At 43.1% G+C, this 19,130-nt stretch overlaps 1 protein-coding gene and 1 pseudogene across 2 annotated transcripts in view; one reads left to right on the top strand and one right to left on the bottom strand.

Annotated features, from left to right (window-relative positions):
- Positions 1 to 19,130, bottom strand: part of SHROOM4 (shroom family member 4) — a 283,870-nt gene that overhangs the window by 45,950 nt on the left and 218,790 nt on the right. The window contains exons 1-2 of one of the 2 annotated variants that reach the window (XM_081793785.1): positions 6,105 to 6,544; positions 1,058 to 1,192 (exon numbers count right to left, since the gene is read on the bottom strand). In XM_081793785.1, coding sequence (XP_081649911.1) covers positions 1,058 to 1,113 — 56 coding nt within the window. In that variant the 5' untranslated portion in view covers positions 1,114 to 1,192; positions 6,105 to 6,544. Of the gene's footprint in view, positions 1 to 1,057; positions 1,193 to 6,104; positions 6,545 to 19,130 lie in introns of those variants that run through there. The other variant, XM_081793784.1, reaches the window with a different exon arrangement.
- Positions 13,403 to 13,502, top strand: LOC145714746 (U6 spliceosomal RNA; annotated as a pseudogene).

The following is a 19,130-nucleotide window of genomic DNA, read 5'->3' as shown; positions in this document are numbered from 1 at the left end:
CCAAAGTGAGCCAAGTCATGTCAGTAACTCCCTATGCCTAGAACCCCTGAGGTCACAGACTGTTCTCAGAAAGGCCATAGTTCAGAGACCCAGAACTGAGAGGTGGCAAGGGCTCCCAAGATCCCCAGATCAGCCTCCCTTCATACTTGCTTCCTGCCTTGCCACTTAGCCACTCTGCTCACGTGACTTCTGGACTAAGAATCCATCAATTCCTTGTTAGTAAGGCAACCTGCCACCCACCCTACCACCCTTCCTGCTGCAGACAACCACACCCCCACTCAAACAGAAGCCAAGCTAAGAATGTGTTTCAGTGTATTCTTCCAGAACAGAACTGCCTCTGCCCAGAGCTCCTGTCTTTTGGTGCTAAATAAAGTCATTGACTGGGGGCAAACTCAACCCTTAGCTTCCCTGAGCCTCATCACCAGAAATTCCTTCTTAGAGGGAAGTTCTTGTTGTGGAATGGAAAAGATAGCTGAGGCAAGCAGCCCTTTGGGCTCTGAGTTTGCAGAAAAAGTTCTCTTCCCCTTCTGGGCAGCTGTTTTCACAACAGACAATACTAGGCCCCCTGAATTGAGAGATCCTCATGGCAAATAGACCCTGTTCTTCAGAGAGGTGCCCATTCTGAGGGCTTTGGCCCTGTGACAGAGCTGATGAACTCTGGATGAGATCAGTGAGTCATTGTAGCTAGAGAAGAGAACCAGAACTGAGCCCCAGTGCCCTCCTGAATTGAGACCCGGGGGAATTAGGAGGAACTAGGAGAAAAGACTGAAAATGAGCAGCCACTGAAATAGGATGAAAAGTAGGAGAGTGTGGTGTCTTGCAAGCCAAGTGCAGTATTTCAGGGAAATATTTTCTAGAAGGAAAGGGACTGTCCCAAAGTCAGAGAATTAGCAGTAAGTAGCCTAGGACTAGAACCCAGGTACTATGGATTCCCACTCCATTTTCCATTATAGCACTCTGGGCTCTATAGCATGCATCTGGGACTAGAGCAGAAGGGTAGGAGTGGCCAGATGGTCTACCCTCCAGTTCATCTTGAAGGGGAGGATTCTAGACTCACCTTGTGTTGCAGCTGGAATGCCAGGACAAGCTGAAGGTTTCAGAAGGGAAATGCATGGTGGTAGCCACTTCAGGGCATCCCTCCAGCAGCTTGGCCACATGCCATGAGTGTGGCCTACTGACAGGGGCGTTTCTCCTACATCAAGGAAGGGACAGGAAGTCAGCTTAGGGAAACAGAGCTGAAATCACTTCCCATGCAGCTTCCACCCCCACCCCCTCTTTCCCTTAAATGAAGTAAAACATCTTGCAAGGAGCTGGTATGGGAATCTTAGTGGCCCTCTTTGGCTCCCAGCACTCAAATCTCCTTCGTGCTGAGGATGAGGCATGGATATACAGAATGTCAGTTTCACAAGGCTATCTTGCTCATGGATGTATCCCAGGCACACACAGCAGTGCCAGACCCATAGTAGATGCTCAGTAAGTATTTGTGGAATAAATGAGTACTGCTGCCCAATCAACAGTGAGCCTACCCTAAGTTGTCTTTGAGGAAAAAAATCAATCTGGACAAACTTCCCATTTTTCTCTAAGAAAAGAATAGGCAAGGGGTGCCTAGGTGGCTCAGTTGGTTAAGTGCCCATCTTTGGCTCAGGTCATGATCTTGTGATCAGCAAGTTTGAGCCCCACATCGGGTTCTGTGCTGACAGCTGGGAGCCTGTATCCTCCTTCAGATTATGTGCCTCTCTCTCTCTCTTCCCCTCCCCCGCTCACACTCTGTCTCTCTCAAAAATAAATAAACATTAAAAAATTTTTTAAAGAAAAAAATAGGCCAGTGATTGAGAAGTTCAAAGAAGTCAACACCAGGATGCAAATCCTCCAATTTTCACTTGTTCCTGTGATAAGCATTTGTTATATGTTTACTTCTTCACAATGTACCGTCTGTGTATAGCTCTGGGGATACAGAGATGAATCAAACATAGTCTTTGCTTACAGATTAGTGGGAGAGAGAGCTAATTCGAATAAAGTATGGTGAAGGCACTGAGGGAGTGAAGGATAAGATGGGCACAGAGGTGAGATGCCTGAGTTTGTAGGCAGAGGGGGACAAGGAGCCCCAACTCCTGCCAGGGAAAACAGCACGAAGTGGTGAGTGATGCAGTGCTGGGCTGACAGAGAGACTGTCTGCTCTGCATGGCGGGGGTACATAGAGGCATACAGGTCTGAGGCCAATGCCCTGGAGGCAACCACAAGGTGTCTGGTGCTGGAGGCTTCAGCCATACTCTTGCACTGACTGGCATAGGCAAGACCCATTCCTGTCCTCTGGTATAGTCCCCGTGAATAGATGCCACCCTTACAAGTGGAGAAGAATGACATGGGGAAGAGCACACGTGGGACCTGGGTAATTCACCGGAAGATAAGGAGAAGGTTGATGAGATGGGAGGGGGGGAGGAAACAGAAAAAGAATGAAAGAGAAAGAAAGAAAGAAAAGAAAGAAAGAAAGAAAGAAAGAAAGAAAGAAAGAAAGAAAAGAAAAGAAAGAAAGAAAAGATAAGGGTGAGAGAGGGAGGGAACCTGGGTGGCTCAGTCAGTTAATTGTCCTACTTCAGCTCAGGTCATGATCTCACAGTTCATGAGTTTGAGCCCTGCATCGGGCGCTGTGCTGACAGTTTGGAGCCTGGAGCCTGCTTCAGATTCTGTGTCTCCCTCTCTCTCTGCCCCTCCCCCACTCATTCTCTCTCTCTCTCTCTCTCTCTCTCTCTCTCTCTCTCAAAAACACATAAACATTAAAAAAATTAAAAACAAAGAGTGAGAGAGGAAACAAATGACACAATGGGAGAAAACTGAGAGATTATAGAGGAATACATAGTAGAGAGAAATGGGTGATAGAGAAAGGGATGAATGACAGAGTAAGAGGAGGATAAATTAGTAGATGAGAGACAGAGACAGAGAGAGAGAGAGAGAGAGAGAGAAAGAGAGAGATATGATAGCCCCTTTAATTTATTCAGTCATTTACTGTGGCAGGCTCCATGCTAGACACTAACAGTGCAGAGTTGACTAAGATAATGGCCCCTGTTTTGAACAAGCTTGTAATCTAGTGAGATAAATCAGCTCTCTACCTCCTAGGAGCAGTAGTGGATAGACTTGAGCTGGATTCCATCCTGGCTGGGAATGCCCCTCACCCTAGTGGAAACACAGAAAATCCCAGCAGTACAAGGTTCTAGAGGCCCAAGGCCTAAAAAGGCAGTCCTGAGGAGAACAGCCTTGCTAGGGAAAACAAGGGTTGAGTGGTAACAGGCCAGACATGGACAAGGAGGTGTAAGAGGAAGGGCAAGGGAAGCTGCTTGTCAAAGGTCAGGAACCGGAGCCACAGGTCAGTAGCGCTGGCTAGATTTATGGGGAGGGAAGCCAAGTGAGGCCCCCACTTTTAACTATAGTGTTCCATTATGGGTTTCAGAATGCCCAGCAGGGAATCTAGAGGTACAAGAAGACCTTAGAGCAGGAGGAGGTGGGGTGCCTGTTCCAGAGTTTCACACACAAAGACATGTTGGTAGAAATCTTTCCAGCTAATATTACCTGGTAGTCATCCAATAACAACTGTAGATAAAGCAGCTGACAGAAGTACTGTGTATTGCTACATACTAAGAGTCATGTGTTTCTACTAGGTACTATGCTTCCAGGCGCTGAGATACAGTGGAGAACAAGGCACCTCTCTTATTTTGGGCCCTTTTTCCACATCCAGGATTTCTGAAGAGTCCAGGGTTTAAAATGTGAGTGGTCAGCCTTGATACCACCTTCCCCCAGCCATCTAATCTTTCATTGAGTTCTACTGGGTCTTCTTTTATATCTTTCTGGCTTTGCCTCTCTCTCTCTCTCTCTCTCTCTCTCTCTCTCTCTCTCTCTCTCCATTTTCATTGATTCTATTCTACATAATTACACTTCTCCACAGAACCCACCACCAACACCTTCTGTTCTAGTCCAGGCCCTTAACACCATAATGTCCAAAATACTGTGTCAGTCTGCCAGCCAGTCTCTCATTGTTCCATCTCCAGTCATTGCTTTTGGGTCATATCACGTCAAACACCAATTGAATTGTGGCACTCACCTATTCAAGAATCTTCCCTGACTCCCTGTTTCTTCCCCTGTCCTGCATCAAATATAAACTGGGTGAGATGCTCAAAGCTGTCTATGAGCTATCTTTACCCACCTGGCCCAATCTCCCATATCTGTGATCCAGTCATGTCCTGTAAACAACTTTGCACCTTTGCCATTGGTTCTCCAATAGAATCTAGCACAGGCTCTGTAGATGGACCACCTTGGTTTGAATCCCAGCTCTCCCACTTATGAGCCTGTTATTTTGCACAGGTGACTTCACTTCTCAGAGCTCTAAAATGGGGATAAAATACCTAATTCGTGGGGTTGTAAAGATCACATGAGACAATGTATGTTGACTGCTTAGAACAAGGTCTGGTAAGCCCTCAGCCTATCTTAGTTATTACTCTGACTATTCTCTTCACCTGGAATCCCCCTCTAATTTTGTCAATCTGCATCCCACCTATTCTTTAAGGTGCTGCTCAAGTACCATGTCCTCCAGGGTGCTTGCCCTTAGTAATCTAATCCTCACAATTTATCTTATAATAATATTATGTTTTATATTGCACATCATCATTTCATGTATGACAGTCTCATCTCACCAACTGTATCAGGCCAGTAAGGAAGGAAACTAACATGAATGAGATGGATCTCGGTTCATATCCTAACTCTACCAATTTGGATGTGTGACTGTATGCAAGGCACTTAACCCATCTGAGCTTTGGTTTTCTTATCTGAAAAAGGGAACAATAATCCTTACCTGGCTAGGTTATGGTGAGGATTAGGGATAATATTTTCAAAGCATCTGAGACACAGCCTGATACATAACAAGTGGTCAATAAATAGCACATACTATAATAAAGGTTATCAGTTCAGACTTGTCCTTCTGGATTGTTCAAAAGTACTCCCACCAGATTTGTCTATCTGCTATCAAGGTTTGGCTACACCACTCCTCAGCCACAATTTGAAATGTAGCTAACAAAGGCATCTACTCTCTAGGGTCTCTCCAGGAGTTGGAAACAATCCCAAAGAGACAGAATCAAGGCAATAGGGATTTGGGACCACTGAGAGAAAACCACAAGTTATGGGAAGGAAAATCCTAGCAGAGGAACTGTAGCCAGAGCTGGAGACTTCTAGCCCTAGTTTGGAAAAGGAGAGGAAACTATCAATAGGTTCTAATACTCAGTCTAGTATTATTACTAAACATCCCTAGACTTGGAGACAGTCTACACTGACATTCCACTCCTAGCTGTGTTACCTTGGACAAGTCACTTCTCTGAGTTGTAGGTTCTTTGTCTGTAAAACTATGAAGAGAACCCCTTACTCACGAATTATAGCCTGGATTAAATGCAACTCTGTGTGTGAAACCACTCAGTGTAGTACCTGACATGCCATTAACTTTGCAAAAACAGAACAGGGACCATTAATTGACCACTTAGATGTGCCAGGCACTAAGCACTTTGTATATATTAGTTGATTCAGTCCTCACTCCAACCTTATCAGTAAGAGCTATTATTATCCTCAGTTTACAGATGAGGAAACAGAGACGCAGATAAATTGCTTTGCCAAGAGCACACATAATGAGGATGAGGCTCAGAACCTCCAGCCCTTTCTAGGATACCACAGGACTCCTCCTCCCCAAAGAGGGACTTGACTCAACAAGCTTGTATATCTGAGGCTTCTCCTAGCTGTTTCTACAAGAAGCAGTCATAAAGGGAAAGTCTTGGTGGTCCTTGAGTTTAAACCATACCCTCTTCGGGCAGTGGGGAAGAGTGATGAAGAGAAAGAAGTGGAGAGTTGAGAAAAGCCAACCACCAAACATGCAGCTCCAGGCCTAGCCATGGAAGGAATGGCATCAGTGCCTGCCCTTTCTCCTAAGACTGGCTCAGGTACTGTCATTAACACATACCATACCATTCATTACTCCAAAGTTCCTTTCTTAGAAAGCAAAAATAAAGGGATACTGAAGAAAGAAAGCAGAAGGGGGAAGAGAGGCAGCAGCCATGGCTACCAGCAGCACCTACCATGGAAGTTGCTCCTGGTGGGGAGATGGCTTAGGAGAAAAACTGGGTATCCAGCCAGCTCAGGTGCTCAACAACCCCTCCAGCCAGCTCCTAGGGCTTCTTTCTGCAGGCTGGATCTTCCCTTAGGTGAGACCCATCTGCCTTCCTGTTAAGACCTCCTGAGATGAGGGACATTCAGCCCAAGCTGCTGAGTGTGATGCAAAGGGCTCAGGCACAGTCAGGTCCCAGTTCCAAGAACAGAGAGGAGTCGCATTGAAGGCAGGGTATGGCCATCAACCGTTCGACTCAGATGCAACCACAGCCAGAGGAAGGAAAGCCAGTGTCAAGAGCAGGACAGGAGTGAAGACGCTGCTCCAGAAACCAGCCAGTACCCTGGTGGCAAAGGGAAGGATGAAAGGCAGTTCCAGAAGCATAAACAATCCCCCTGTTCCCTACTCCAGCCTCTTCTGAGCCCTGGCCCACCCCCTTCCACAGCTCAGGGGCCAATAAGGAAGCTGGGCCCCCAGCCACTGCTAGAACTCAGGAAAGGAGCAAGGAAATGATGTTTGGGAAAGATAAAGCGAGTGTCTAAAAAGAATTTTTAAAAATACACGTAAGTAAGAGAGAAAAATACCCCAGACACATACACTTAAAAGAATTCCTGTGCTTCCTGAACTGAGCTGACCCCACCCAGCCATCTCCGTGGGTCCTCTGGGCCCCAGAAAAGGAAAGCCCAGAGCAGCCAAGCCTAGCAGACTCCAGGTCCTGAAGAGCAAGTAGTAAGTACTACAGCTTATTTTACATGGCTGGGGGATAGTGACCTAGAGATTTTCCAAGGTGAATGTCCTGCTGAGCTATACAGACTTACAAACCAGTCTCAGTCATATTTACAGGGTCTGCACTTCCTATGGGCACCTGGAAAGATCCAAAGAAAACTTCATTTTGCAACTGAGATAGTGGTGCTTGGAGTCAGCATCCCTGGCCCTGCCATGAATTCTCTCTGAACTCTGACAACTTACTCCCATTCTCTGAGCTTCTGTTTCCTCTCTGCAAAATAAAACATTGGACTCCATTGTCACAAACAACCCTTCCAGCTATAGCATGTTATGATGTAATAGTCCTAGGCCCCAGGCTGGGGCTTCAAATGATGTCCTCACTGACCTATGTGATAGCCAGAAACCAGAGTGGCCCCACATGATTTTGCTGTATATCCCAAGCCCAAAATCAGGCATCAGGGTTTAATTTCTCTCAGGGATTTAGGGTTGGGGGTTTCCTTTTGTAATACTCCTGATCCCCACTCCAGGTTCCCTTGGCGTCTGGTCCTAATTCCAGCAATTTCTGGCCCAAGAAGGCTTATGTGAGCTCCCTCAGGACAAGAAGTATGCTCAGGCCATTTATCTCTGGGGAAATCATGCCTGGAGGCCCCTTCCCTTCTCTTTCCTCTGTACCACCTAGTGAAGTCTGGGTTGACTTTTTGTCTACTCCCTAAAAGACAGGTGCCATCCAAGTAAGCCCATAGGCCCTCCTTTGGTAGTTAGTACTGTATGGGCAAAGTCTGGGGATTTTATGGGTGTATAATATGGCTTAGAGTCTCAGCTTTACCATTCACTACTTGTTTGGTCTTGGGTATGTCACAGAGCCTTCATTTTCTCATCTGCAGGCATTCAACAAATGGTACCTTCTGTTAATATTATCTTCTACACAAAATAATAATGGGAAAAGTACTGTTAATAGCATGAAAAATGACTTCTTCATTCCAAATGAAGATTAATGAGAAAGGGCTAATTTAAAGAAGGTTCAAAACAGATGGTTACCAGAGGGGAGGTGGGTGGGGGGATGGTTTAAACAGGAGATGAGGATTAAGGAGTGCACTTGTTGGGATGAGCACCGGAAGACATATGGAAGTGTTGAATCACTACATTGTACATCTGAAGCTCACATAAGGATGTATGTTAACTACCTTGGGATTAAATAAAAATTAAAACATTTAAAAGAAGAAAATAATGTTCAAAAGCCAAACCTATACTCTAGAGAAGAGCTTCTCAAACTTCAATGGGCATATTAATCACCTGTGATCTTGCTAAAATGCAGATTCTGTTTTAGCAGGTCTAGAGCAGGCTCCAGATCTAACTTTCTAACAAGCTCTACAGTAATGCTGATGCTGCTGGTGTGATCACCATCCTTTGACAATACACTAGGGAATACAGTACCATTAACAGTATACTAAAGAATAATTCTTGGTCTGAAAAAGCATGGGGATAAACAGTTTCTTCTCATGTCATTCCTCAGGCCTGGGTGCCCAGCCTTCCCTAATCTTCTGGTTATCAAGTACCTTCCTCCTTTCACTCAGCAACCCAGTGCAAAACAGTGCTTTCCTGATGAGATCTGCTGATCCCCACATCCTAAAAAAATAAAGAACAATGAGTTTGATAGGAGTTGGGTCCTTTCTGTAGCCAGGTGAGGCTGAGAAAATTATGAGTAGAGGAGCAAGCATGTTCATGGGACTTCCTGAGGTATAGGTGGGGCAGGCGGAGGAGATGCGGAATCACCAAATGAGGTGATATGATAAGCAGGTGGGCACAGGTGGAATATACTTGAAAAATTCTTGGGCAAAGGAAGATAAAATAGGAACACGAACAGTGTGGCCAATTTGGGATTTGGAAAAGAGGCTGGGGGTTGGGGTGAGGGTAAAAGGGGAATCCTCTCACTTATCAATGCTGAGTTCCAGATTACATTATCAAATATAACCTCCTATGTTTGGGGGAAGGTAAAGATGACTGCTTCTTTCCCAAGCACTCAGAAAATAAGAACTTGGCATGGATGCAAGATGAGGATGGGCACATGAAGGTGAAAGTGGCAGATAAGCCAGAAGCTAGCTCCCAGAAGAGTCCTCTGGTAAACACTTGTGAGAGATGAGGAGAGGGAGATGCAAAAATTCTGGATGGGGTGCCTTAGTGGGCTCTTGCCCCAGTACCTTCTGGCAGCATTACCCATCTCTGATTCTGGCTCCCAGCAGACCCATTAAGCAATACTTAGAGGCACACAGAGAAAGAGAACCATGGCTTTGCCCCAACCCAGGGCAAGAAGGAAAACATGGCCTGTGTTGCTTGGGATTGTGCTTAATCTGAGGTCTGGGATATAACCTATTGCAGGCTCTTTCCTCTTTTGAAAGTATTTAGATAAGAAGAAGCACAAAAGAGTGTCCTTGATTAGCTTTGTTTACTTTCTGTGGTTTTTCCAGCCTCCCCCTGAACAGTACATTCCACTTGCCCCACATGAAGGAGTCCAAGCTTATTCTGGCCAGCTCTGCAGGAAGGGAAGCCTGCATACAGACCGGTGGACAGAACAATGCATGGCTTGTTTATCTGACAAAATAGGGGAAAAGCTGCTTGATCACCATGGAAGGATACAGAGCTATGAAGGTCCACTCACACCCCACTGCTAGTGGGGGACCTTGCGGCCTGGTGATCCAGGGCCCTTTCTTATTACAGACCAAACCAAGGGGGAACGTGTGTGTGTGTGTGTGTGTGTGTGTGTGTGTGTGTGTGTGTAATTTTAAAGACAACTTTTACAACAGTGGCTTTCTTGTCTGTCTGGGAAAGTCATAGTTTCGGCCATCTGAAATGTGGGTATTTTACATAGAGGGTCTTTGGTATACTTCTGTCTCCCCACATTCCCTACCTCCTCCAACCTTCCCTCACCTCTCTGAACAGTCAGGTCAAGCTCTTTCATGTAAATATGCTGGATCCACCTCTCCACCCTCCATCTCGGGGTCCATCCCTGGCTAAAAGGAAACCAAGGGCAGTGAATAAGAAAGGGAATGTTGCAGTGGAAATAAAGACTCCCTCAAATGCTGTTGTATGTGTCAGGGGGTACCTTTGTGCTCTCCAATTAGAGAATGATAACTTTATCTGATAAGGGTCTTTATATTTGACCTTCTGTTTTCATGTATCAATTTTCACATTGAAATCTTTAAAACAGGGGGACACCTATTTTTTTAAAGAAGGCTGGAAAGAGGCAACCTATGACTGATGCAAGAGAGTTTTGCAAATATTAGGGGTTAAAAAATGCTTAGTATTTTAGAAGCACAGTACCTGTAATTCTCTTTCAGAGTGGGATAGAGAGTATATTTTAGTTCTATGTACAGTCTAATAAGACATAGCCATCATAGACTGTTTCTTGTCAACGATCCCAAAGGCAAGAAGGTTGACGGTTCATATTTCACAGCTTCTAGAAGCAAGGTGAGCAAGTCAAGAATCTGAATAATGAAAGAGAGTTTTTCTCACTTCCCTGTATGTACAAAAGCTAAGAGTGCAACACCAGAGGGCTGAGGGAGACTTCAGGAGAGAATATAGGGAAAATGACAATAGGTTCACAGAGAATCATCTGTTGAGCCAGTTTCTGGTGTGATGCCCAATTTCCTAAACCAACACCCAGAGTGATAAAGAAGGTGGAGGATGTTTGTCCTCCAGCTCTGGTTTCTATTAGTAATATTTGTAGTATCCCTTGGGAAGGAAGATATGGGAATAATACAAGATTTCCTTTCTTTTCCCTTTAAGCCAAATATCTTCTTCAGCTTAGACTCAGTACTGGAGATGCCACTTTTTCAAGAGGATGGTGAAACCCACAAAGGTTTTTCCTAAAGTTAAGTCTCAAAGCCCTTAGAATTACTTCTGGCCAGTCTTCAACTCATCTCCACTACGAAGGACATGGAGCCCTACGACAATAGCCAACAATAGTGAGGACCCTGGTAGAACCAACAGTACCCACTCCCTCTGCTTTGTGCAAACATGAAAATGAGGAAGGGTCAATGCTCAGCAGAGCTGGACCACAGTGAGCCAGGTGGAAAGCAGTGGGAGATGAGGTTGGGAAAATGCCAAGACCAGATTGTAGAGTTTTCAAAGGCCAAAGTAAGAGGTATGCATTTAATTCTCAGTGCAATGGGAAGCTGCTGGACATTGTTAAGCAGGGGACTAGCATGATCTACATTTTATAAATATCTCACTTGGCTGATGAATTTAAGCAGGATGAGAGTAGAATCCAAGCAACCAGTTAAAAAGGCTCTCATAGGTAAGAGATAATAGTGGTTTGTTCTAGGGAAGAAGCAGTAGGGTAGAGAAAAGAAGTTTGATTCGAGAGATCTTGAAGAGGTAGAGCTGACAGTACTTGTTGATGGACTGAATGTGGAGAGTGAGGGAAAAAGAAGAAGCCATGATATTTGGGTCATTTGGCATCTGTACCTTCTTAACACAGAGTTCATTCCTGAAATTGACTCATTAGTAGTATATATATATTTTTTTAAAAAAGTTGGCAATCTTCACCATTCTCTTATTCAAGCATTTATGGAGCTTCCATCCACAATTTAAGGTGCTTGGAGAGGTACTACGGAACATGCCAAAATGAAGATGATATAATCCCTGTGCTTAAAGAATTTACAATGTGAGAGGGGATGAATAGAAATACCTAAGTAACCACTAAACCCTAACCGGAAAGTTATGTCATTGAAGGAAATGCTAACAAAATGAGGGTTTTAAAAAAAGAGAAAGCACAGGTTAATTAAGGAAGACTTCACAGTGCCTCTGGGCTAAATCTTGAAGACTCAGTTTATTTATTATTTTTAATACAATTTATTGTCAAGTTAGCTAACTTACAGCGTATACATTGTGCTTTTGGTTTCAGGAATAAATTCCTGTGACTCATCACTTACATAACAACACTCAGTGCTCATCCCAACAAGTGCCCTCCTCAATGCCCATCGCCCATTTCCCCCTCTCCCATACCCCACCACCGCGTCAGCCCTCAGTTTGTTCTCTGTATTTAAGAGTCTCTTTTGGGTTTGCCTCCCTCTCTGTTTGAAACTATTTTTTCCCCTTCCCTCCCCCATGGTCTTCTGTTAAGTTTCTCAAGTTCCACATGAGTGAAAACATATGATATCTGTCTTTCTCTGATTGACTTATTTCACTTAGCATAATACCCTCCAGTTCCATCCACATTGTTGCAAATGGCAGGATTTCATTCTTTCTCATTGCCAAGTAGTATTCCATTGTATATATAAACCTGGCATGACGTCTCCAGTCTCCTCCAGTTTAAACCCAGGCGCCCCAGTCTCGGTTTAAACTGGAGGAGACTGGAGACGTCATGCCAGGTTTGCATAAGTAAGAGTGGGAAAAGAAGGAATATGCTGAATGAAGCACAGTTTATATAAGGCACACAGGAAGTAAAGTTAAAATGATGCAAGAAAACGGTGGGCTTTAAGTGTCAGTGTATTTACCTCACATAACCCAATAGGCAAGAGAGAAGCTTAGGAAGATACAGAATAGGAGAGCAACATGGTAAAAGCAGTATGTTGGGAAGGTTATTTTGGTAGTCATGTGTAGGTTGAATTGTGTGGATAAATACTGAAAGCATGAAGTGAGGAGGCTTACACAATAGATACAATAAAAGGTAGAGCTAGAACATGACAGTGGGGATATGACAGAAGGGAAAGATGGAAAGAGAACACGAGACACAGAACCAACAAGGTTGGACTACTCATTAAATATGAGAACGGGGTTAGCATGATCATGAAGCACGTGGAAGAAAAGTGGTAGTGCCAACCTAGATAGGGAAGTTGGGGCAAGAGCCAGAGAAATGTTTGATTTTAGACATGAATTTGTTTCACACGCTATCAAATTATGTAGATAGACACGCCCAGCAAGCACCTCAATGTCTGGGCCACAGCGCTAGAAAGAGGTTAGGGCAGGGTATGGACATGTGGTCATTATTCTGAGAGGAGGCAGCTGACATGCTTCATTGGCTATGACTGCCCATGGTAAATGTGTGCAAAGGAAAGACCATGGATGACAGGTCCCTGTAGAACAGCTAGAGTTTAGGTGGGAGAAGAAGACATGCTAATCAAAGAGACAAAACAATAAAAATGTCATTTTCTTTTTTTAAATTTTTTAAATGTTTTTTAAATTTATTTTTGATATATATAGAGAGAATGCATGAGTGCAAGCAGGGAGGGGCAGAGAGAGAGGGAAATACAGAATGCAAAGGAGGCTCCAGGCTCTGAGCTATCAGCACAGAGCCCAACATGGGGCTTGAACCGAGGAACTGTGAGATCATGGTCTGAGCTTAAGTCAGATGCCTAACCGACTGAGCCACCCAGGCGCCCCGTCATTTTCAATGATATTGGTAATATATATTTTTAAACTAAGTGTCAGTAAAATTTCAGGGAAATGGGCATTCTTGTACATTCCTGGGTGGGAAGGGATATGGGTATACATTTGCTAGAAAGAAATGTGCCATATCAAGAGACATCAAAATGTTCCTATTGTGCTTGCTTCAGCCAACATACATGAAAATTGGAATGATGCAGAGATTAGCATGGCTCCTGCAAAGGCTGACATGCAAATTTATGAAGCACTCCATTTTTTCTCTGCTGGAATTAGACAGTATTAATGGTTGTGCAACCTTGTGAATATACTAAAAGCCACTGAATTACACACTTGAAGGTAATGCATTTTATGGTATGTGAATTATATCTGTTTTAAAAAATGTTCCTACCTTTTGATACAGTCTTTCCACTCCTAAGATTCTACCCTAAGAGAGCAATTAGAGATGCACACATTGATTTATGTACATGAAGTGTCATCTACTGCAGAGTTATTTATAAAGGTAAAAACAGGAATATCCTAACTGTCCAACATTTAGGAAGAGTTAAGGGAGGTATTGTACATCTACATGAAGGAAAAATAATCTGCCATTAAAAGCCATGTTTCTCAAGACTACTTAATGATCCTGGAAAAGGCTCACAATATAATGGCAAGTGAAAGAAAAAGCATCCAAACCTGTACATAGTATCAGCCCATTTCAAAAAATATATATGGATGTACATATATATTCATATACAAGCCTACACATATTATAGGGCTGAATGCCAATACATCAATATCTTACCAGCAGGTGTTTGTCTCTATGTGGCAGAATTAAGGGTCATTCTTATTTTTTATACCTTTAAAAAATTTCAAAGCTTTCTACACTACACATGTATTAGAGCTGAATGAGAAAAAGTTTTCAAAGAAAAAAGACACCATTCTACATGGGCATATCATTTACCCTGACAACCATCTGATGCAACTGTCTGATACATTCCTAAGTTAGGAATATGCAATACTCATAATACTTGCATAATTGTAATACTCGTATACTTAACTATTTCAAACATCTGTATTTTGCCCTCAGATAAATCAGCCTAGAGCCCACCAACCTAACAAAATGCTTCCCCAACAAATGCTTTGCTCTTTGGTGGTGGATTCCTCTGTCTATTGTACTAATTAAAAAAACCTCCATCTGACAGGTTTTTTTTTACCACAATATTAGCAATGGGAGCTGTTCTTTGCTGTCAGAGGTGGCCAGGGCTGGAAGAACAAGGGGCAAGTTAAAGGAAACCAGGCAAAGGAAAAGAAAGGTCAAGTCAAAGTCAGCATCAAGGCTGTGCTCAGTGGATTGAAAAAAATTGCTACTCAAGGCCTTGTTGGCTATAGTTTTTTCCCAAGTGCCTCATGAACTTGGTGGGACAAAATTGCATGGAGAGGGGAGAGCCACAGGAAAATCTGGTGGGGGTGTGTGGCAGTAAGTACCATCTGTAAAGCCATCTGATTGCTAATATTTGTACACCACATTCACAGTTCACACAGAACTTTCATAGACACCATTCCATTTAATTCTTAAAACAACTTTATAAACTCCACTTCAGGAAAGAAGAAACTCAGGTTCAGAGGTGAAATAAATCACAGAAGGCTTGAACTGAAGTTCTTTGCCTCCAAATTCCTGTGTTTTTTCCCTGAACAGTGGTTCTCAAAGTTTGTTATATAGATCAGCATCAGCATCACCAGAGAACTTGTTAGAAACGAAACTCTGGGGCCCTACTCTGGAACTTCTGGATCATAAACTCTGGGAGTGGGACCCAGCAATCTGAATTTTAACAAGCCCTCCAAGTGATTCTGATGCATACCCAAGTTTGAGAGCCATTGCTTTAAAGAATGCTACCATATATTTTTTAAAACAGATTTTTAAATGGCTTCTTTAAAATACTGGCTGCTGATGCTTTGACTTAAGTGGGTTTTTGTCTTCCAGGGCAGGCTGGGAGACTCTCTTCAACTGTCAGTTGCTGTATACACAATATAGGGGGCTGCCTGAATAGAATGCGGGCTCCAGGGGTGGGTGGGAACATACTACTTCATGGTGAGGAAGGTCCCAGAACCAAGAGGGCAATCCCCTGCTCACATCTTCCCTGTTTGAAGGGGATATGAGCTGGAGAGCAGCTGCCATATATTTATCTCCTCTTCTGAAGTTTCACTTCATAAAAGCTTTCACATGGTTCCACAATGTCCTGCATGAGCCCCTGGGAAATTTCCTGATCTGATGTCTTTACAATTACAAACCTCTTGTTGACCAAGCTTTTCATTTCTTTGGTTTTCATTTTTTTTTTTTACAGGATTTTCAAACAACAATTTAGAAAAAAAATGCAGCAATTGAAACAAAATTATTTTCTTTCTGGGTAACATGAACTCCCCTACTCATGCCTCCCCAACCCACTCCCTATCCAATTTCCTCACTGCAGGTAACTGTTCTCTCTCTCATTCTCTGTCTGTCTCTGTCATACATACATACACTCATGCACTCAATCATACACATTCCTTTCCCTTGGGATGGAGAATAAACAGATCAGGTATTTTTTTTTAAAAATTGGACTTGACTTAAACCGGATTTTAAATTTTGTCAGGGTAATGTTTGTAAAATTGAAACAAAACTCATACATAAATATAGATTTATTCTGAAAATGCTAAAGCTAAAAGAATCATGGAATTAAAATTATAAAGTATTCAAAATTCTAGCAATGAACAGAATTTGTTGTTATTCCCTTTTCTTCATAGGTACTCGCACTAAATTCATTCATTCATTCATTCATTCATTGGTTAGTTATTGAGAGCCAAGCAAGCACTATTCTGGGGTGCTGGGGACAAAGCAATGAAGAAAACAGACAAGATCTCAGTCCTCATGGGGTTCAACTCAAAAAATATGAAATATATGTCAGGTCGTGGTAAATGCTCTGAAGACAGAGAAAGCAGGGTAAAGGTGGACTGACTGACAGGAGTGTGTGGGGGCCAATGCTATTTCAGAGAGTGTGGTCAGTGAAGGCCTCTGTTGGGAGGTGATACTTGAGCAGTGGCCTAAGTCAGGGAAGTAGTCAGGCACATAAGAATGTGCCTGGGCAGAAGGATCAGCAAAGGTGATGGTCCTGAGATAGGATCACTTTGCCATCGTCCAAGAACAGCAGGACAGTCAACGTGGCTGGAATGGAATGAGCAAGACAAAGAAGGGGAGGAAATGAGGTTGAGGAAGGAGCCTGGGGCCAGGTGAGTGGCTCATTCTAAGGACTCTGGATTTAATTTTAAGAGTGATGGAAATAAACCTTGTTTCTACTATGTGTCTAGTGGGGGCCAAATAGTCTAAAAGTCTGCACTATGATCCTTGCCTTCAAGAGGCTTTCAATCCAGGGTGCCTGGGTGGCTCAGTCAGTTAAGCGTCTGACTAGATTTCGGCTCAGGTCGTGATCTCATGGTTCCGTGAGTTCAAGCCCTGCTTCTGGCTCCAAACTGCCAACCGCTTGGGATTCTCTTTCTCTCTCTCTGCGCCTCCCCAACTTGCACTCTCTCACACTCTTTCTCTCTCTCAAAAATAAACAAATAAACATTAAAAAAAAGAGAAGCTTTCAATTCATCCATTTGAGGAAACAAGCCAGAATTACAGGAGACTTGAGAAGGGGTGGGGATTCTTGATTCCTCACCTATACTTGGTCCTAATCTTAAGGAGCCACATTTAGTAGAAAAGAATTCCAAAGGAGAAAGAGGCTTGCCTCCTATGCCAATTTGAGAAGATTCTCCCACTTCATAATTTGGGCATTGTAATCTCAAAAACACAATGTTTACTATGTGTTCCAAATATTAAAACATTTTATACTCATAACAACCCTACGAGGCAGGTACTACTATTGTCATCCCCATTTTACAGAGGGGAATATCAGCAGCTCAGAGAGGCTGAGTAACTTGCTCAAGATCACAGAACTAAAAAGTTAGTATTGAAACCCAGGGAGTCTGGCTCCAGAGCCCACATTTTTAACCACTATTCTCACCTGCCTTGCCTACAGATAGAGACAAAAGGATGGTGAGGGGAGGATGATGAATCTAAAGTTGAGAATTAAAGGGGAAGTCTCTCAAATGTCCCAGACGACCAAGAAGAGTGCTGGAGGTGTAAGGAGACTGGGGAAAAGACCCTGAACTAGCCATGGGGGGAGAGCTAGAGGAGCAGGCTGCAGGATATTGCATCCATGTTGGGAGTCTGCAAGGAGTGTGAATACACAGTGTTCAGGTAGGAGGGCTTTGACATTGGAGATTATTCCTGTGGGACACTGAGATACCATGGGACTTTGGGGGATCCTGACCTTCCCAGTATAGAATACATAATGTCTAATAACCTGCAGGCAGAGAAATCTACATAAAGGACGTCATGCTTGAGGTTTGGTCTTGAAGGAAGTGTAGGGATTGACCCAGATGAAAGGAACTTCTGTAGAAGAAATAGCATGTGAAAATTATGGAAACGTGTGGGAAAAATGGCGTTCTGAGGATAGGATGTGAGAGGAGAGGTGGTGAGAGGTAAGGCTTGAGAAGCAGGCTGGGCCAGAACATGGAAGAACTAAGTTGCCATGTTAATGAGTTTGGACTTTCCCCACAGGCACTGGAGGGCCAGTGTAAGATTTGAAGCACGATGGTGGCAGGACCAGATTTACATTTTGGAAAGATGTTATCAGTTGATGTTTCATAGGGAGAAAAGGGGCAGGTGGGCCACTCAGGAAATAATGTTACAGTCCAAGTTATCTGTAATTCAGGGATAGAGTGGAGAGGTATATCTGAGAATTATCTTGTCTGGGAGGTAGAACCAATAAATCTTGGTGCCTGATTGGACAGATGTGAGGAGTAAAGAAGAGGAGAGAGTCCAGAATGTCTCCCAGATTTCGCACTTCAGTAAATTATTCAGCCTGTCACCAATACCAGAAGAGTGGAGAGAGAAATCAATCCAATTTTGGACAAGTTGATTTTTAGTTATTTCTTTTTTTAAAGCAATACTCACAGAAGGCAAACCATTCAAACAGTACAAAGGCATATACAATAAAAAATGAGTCTCCCACACTCCTGGGGAAACCACTATTAACGGCTTCTTATTTATCCCTGGGTAGCAGTATGGTACAATAGTATTAAAAGCATATGCTCTATAACCAGACTGGATCTGAATCCATCATTGCTAGCTGTATGGGTGCTTTGGGATAGTTATTTAATATCTGTGCCTCGGTAACATCATCTGTAAAATGGGAATTATAATAATAGAGCACAAAAAGCATACTAGAATGCTGTTCAGAAACTTGATGCTTTTGCTAAACAATATATCATGGAGATAATTTCATATCTGTATGTGCTTTTTCACATATTTTTAAATAACTGCATAGTATTTCAGCATGCAAATTTTTTTCAGTTTATTTTACTCTTACCCAATTAATGAATATTGAGATTGTTTCTTTTTTGCTATTACCAATAATGCTGCAGTGAATATCTCTGTACATCTTCACATACACAGATGATTATATCTGTTAGATAATTCCACTACAATTATGGTTCACAGAATATGCGAATATTTGTGATAAAGTCTCCTGAAATCCAAAGAGGTTATGCTAATTTGCACTTCCACCAAGAATGCTTTTCAATGCATTGAATTGCTTTACAGCAATGCTTTTCAAACTTTCATGTACAAACAAATTGCTTGGGGAGCTCATTAAAATGCAGATTCTGATTTAGTAGATCTGGGTTGGGACTGTGTTTCTAACAAACTCTGGGTTGATACAGATACTGCTGGTCCAAGGATCACAGTTTAAGTAACAAGGTAGATAGCAAGGTGTGAGAGTGCATTTCTCTGCATGCTTGACAAAAAAATAGCGTGTGCTAAACGCTC

The sequence above is a fragment of the Panthera onca genome, chromosome X, assembly GCF_046562875.1.
Source record: "Panthera onca isolate mPanOnc1 chromosome X, mPanOnc1 haplotype 2, whole genome shotgun sequence".
Classification (NCBI taxonomy): Eukaryota; Metazoa; Chordata; class Mammalia; order Carnivora; family Felidae; genus Panthera; species Panthera onca.
The sequence above is the reverse complement of the archived record's forward strand: the minus strand, read 5'-3'. Positions and strand labels throughout refer to the sequence as shown.